The 1,785-nt window shown below is 37.3% G+C and overlaps 1 protein-coding gene across 1 annotated transcript; it reads right to left on the bottom strand.

Annotated features, from left to right (window-relative positions):
• Positions 1-477: 477 nt before the first annotated feature.
• On the bottom strand, positions 478-1,338 carry LOC131618989 (uncharacterized mitochondrial protein AtMg00810-like). Its single transcript, XM_058890135.1, has one exon. It carries the CDS (start codon positions 1,336-1,338, stop codon positions 478-480), a length of 861 nt encoding a protein of 286 aa, XP_058746118.1.
• Between the last annotated feature and the right edge of the window lie 447 nt (positions 1,339-1,785).

The raw sequence follows: 1,785 nt of genomic DNA, 5'->3' as shown, positions 1-1,785 counted from the left end.
CGCCCAGAACACACCCCGTTTCCGCCCTAACCTATTAAATTTATTTTATTATCTTTATTTTTAATAATTTTACTATTCATTTACTTTTTTTAATCTTAAAATAAAAAATTTATTAGAATTATTATTAATTTTTAAATATATACATATATAAATTAAATAAAAATGAACAAGTATTATCTTTATTATTAAAATAACTAAATATTTAGTTAAATTTTTGTTGTCATAAAAAAATAGAATTTTTATGAATGGGTGCAGATAGAGTGGAAAAACATATTCTCTATAAGATATTGAGATTAATCATGTGAGAATATCACCACGAAAACTGATTTATATAGAGAGAGATTTACAATTCATTACATGTTATAGTCGATTTGAGACTTATATACAAATATAAATACCCATTCTATTAACAAATAAATACATATTCTATCATACCTCCGCAATCGAAGCGGGAGGTTCACAGAAGCTTAGATTGGTTCAAAAATCATCAAAGAGAACTTTAGGGAGGCCTTTGGTGAAGATATATGTAATTTGGTGTCGGGAAAGAACATGAAGAACGTGGGCTTGACGACGTGTGACCTCCCGAACAAAGTGAATGTCCATTTCAATGTGTTTTGTGCACTGATGCTGGATAGGATTGTCGGATAGGTAGATAGAACTAACATTGTCACAATGCACAAGAGTAGCATAGGAAATAGGAAAATGAAGCTCTAAGAGAAGGTTACGGAGCCAACATGATTTTGAAGCCTCATTAGCAACCCCCCGGTACTCGTACTCTACACTGGAACGAGAAAGTGTGGGTTGTCGCTTGGAAAACCATGAAATTAGGTTGTCACCAAGAAAAACGCAATAATCCAAAATAGATTGAAGAGTGTCGGAACATCCACCCCAATTAGCATCTGTGTAGGAAACAAGCTTCTCGATGGGAGAATGATAGAGATGCAAACCAAATTGTAAGGTGCCTTGAACGTAACGTAGAATGTGTTTTAGTGGAAGCATATGCTCAGTGCAAAGAGAATGCATGTGAAAACACACATGTTGAACAACATAGGAGATGTCAGTACGGGTAAATGTGAGATACTGCAAAGCACCACAAAAACTCTGATATAATGTAGGATCATCATACGGAGTGCCGACACAGGTACTGAGCTTCTGCTTTGTGTCAATTAGAGTGGCAGATGGTTTGCATGAGGTTGTGCCTGCTCGAGCAATAATGTCGCTGGCATAGGTACTCTGACTAAGAAACAATCCTTTTGCATGTTTTGTCACTACAATACCCAGAAAATACCTTAGCAGTTTCAGCTCCTTCATAGCAAACTCGGAGGCAAGAATTGCCATGATAGATTTGTGAGGTCATAAGAGGAGGTTATGAGAATGATGTCATCAAAAAAAGTAGGATGTAAGTCATGTCGGAGACACGATGGTAGATGAAGAGTGAGTGATCAGTGGTGTTGCGCTAAAATCTAATGGTGGCGGCAAAGTCAGCATAACGCTGGTACCAGGCACTAGGCGCTTGCTTAAGACCATTGAGTGATTTTCGCAAGCGGCACCTATAATCTGGTTGATGAGGATCACGAAAATCCAGTGGCTGATGCATATAGAGTGTCTCATTAAGATCACCATGTAGAAATGCATTATGGACATCTAGGTTATGAATAGGCCATAACTTGGACAGGGCAATGATAAGAACAGTGTGAATAGTTATCGTTTTGACCACAAGACTGAATGTCTCATCACAATCTACACCTGTAATTTATGACCTGCCATCACCTACAAGACGAGCGT

This window comes from Vicia villosa, linkage group LG7, assembly GCF_029867415.1.
Source record: "Vicia villosa cultivar HV-30 ecotype Madison, WI linkage group LG7, Vvil1.0, whole genome shotgun sequence".
Taxonomy (NCBI): domain Eukaryota; kingdom Viridiplantae; phylum Streptophyta; class Magnoliopsida; order Fabales; family Fabaceae; genus Vicia; species Vicia villosa.
This window is presented reverse-complemented; position numbering and strand designations above follow the sequence as displayed.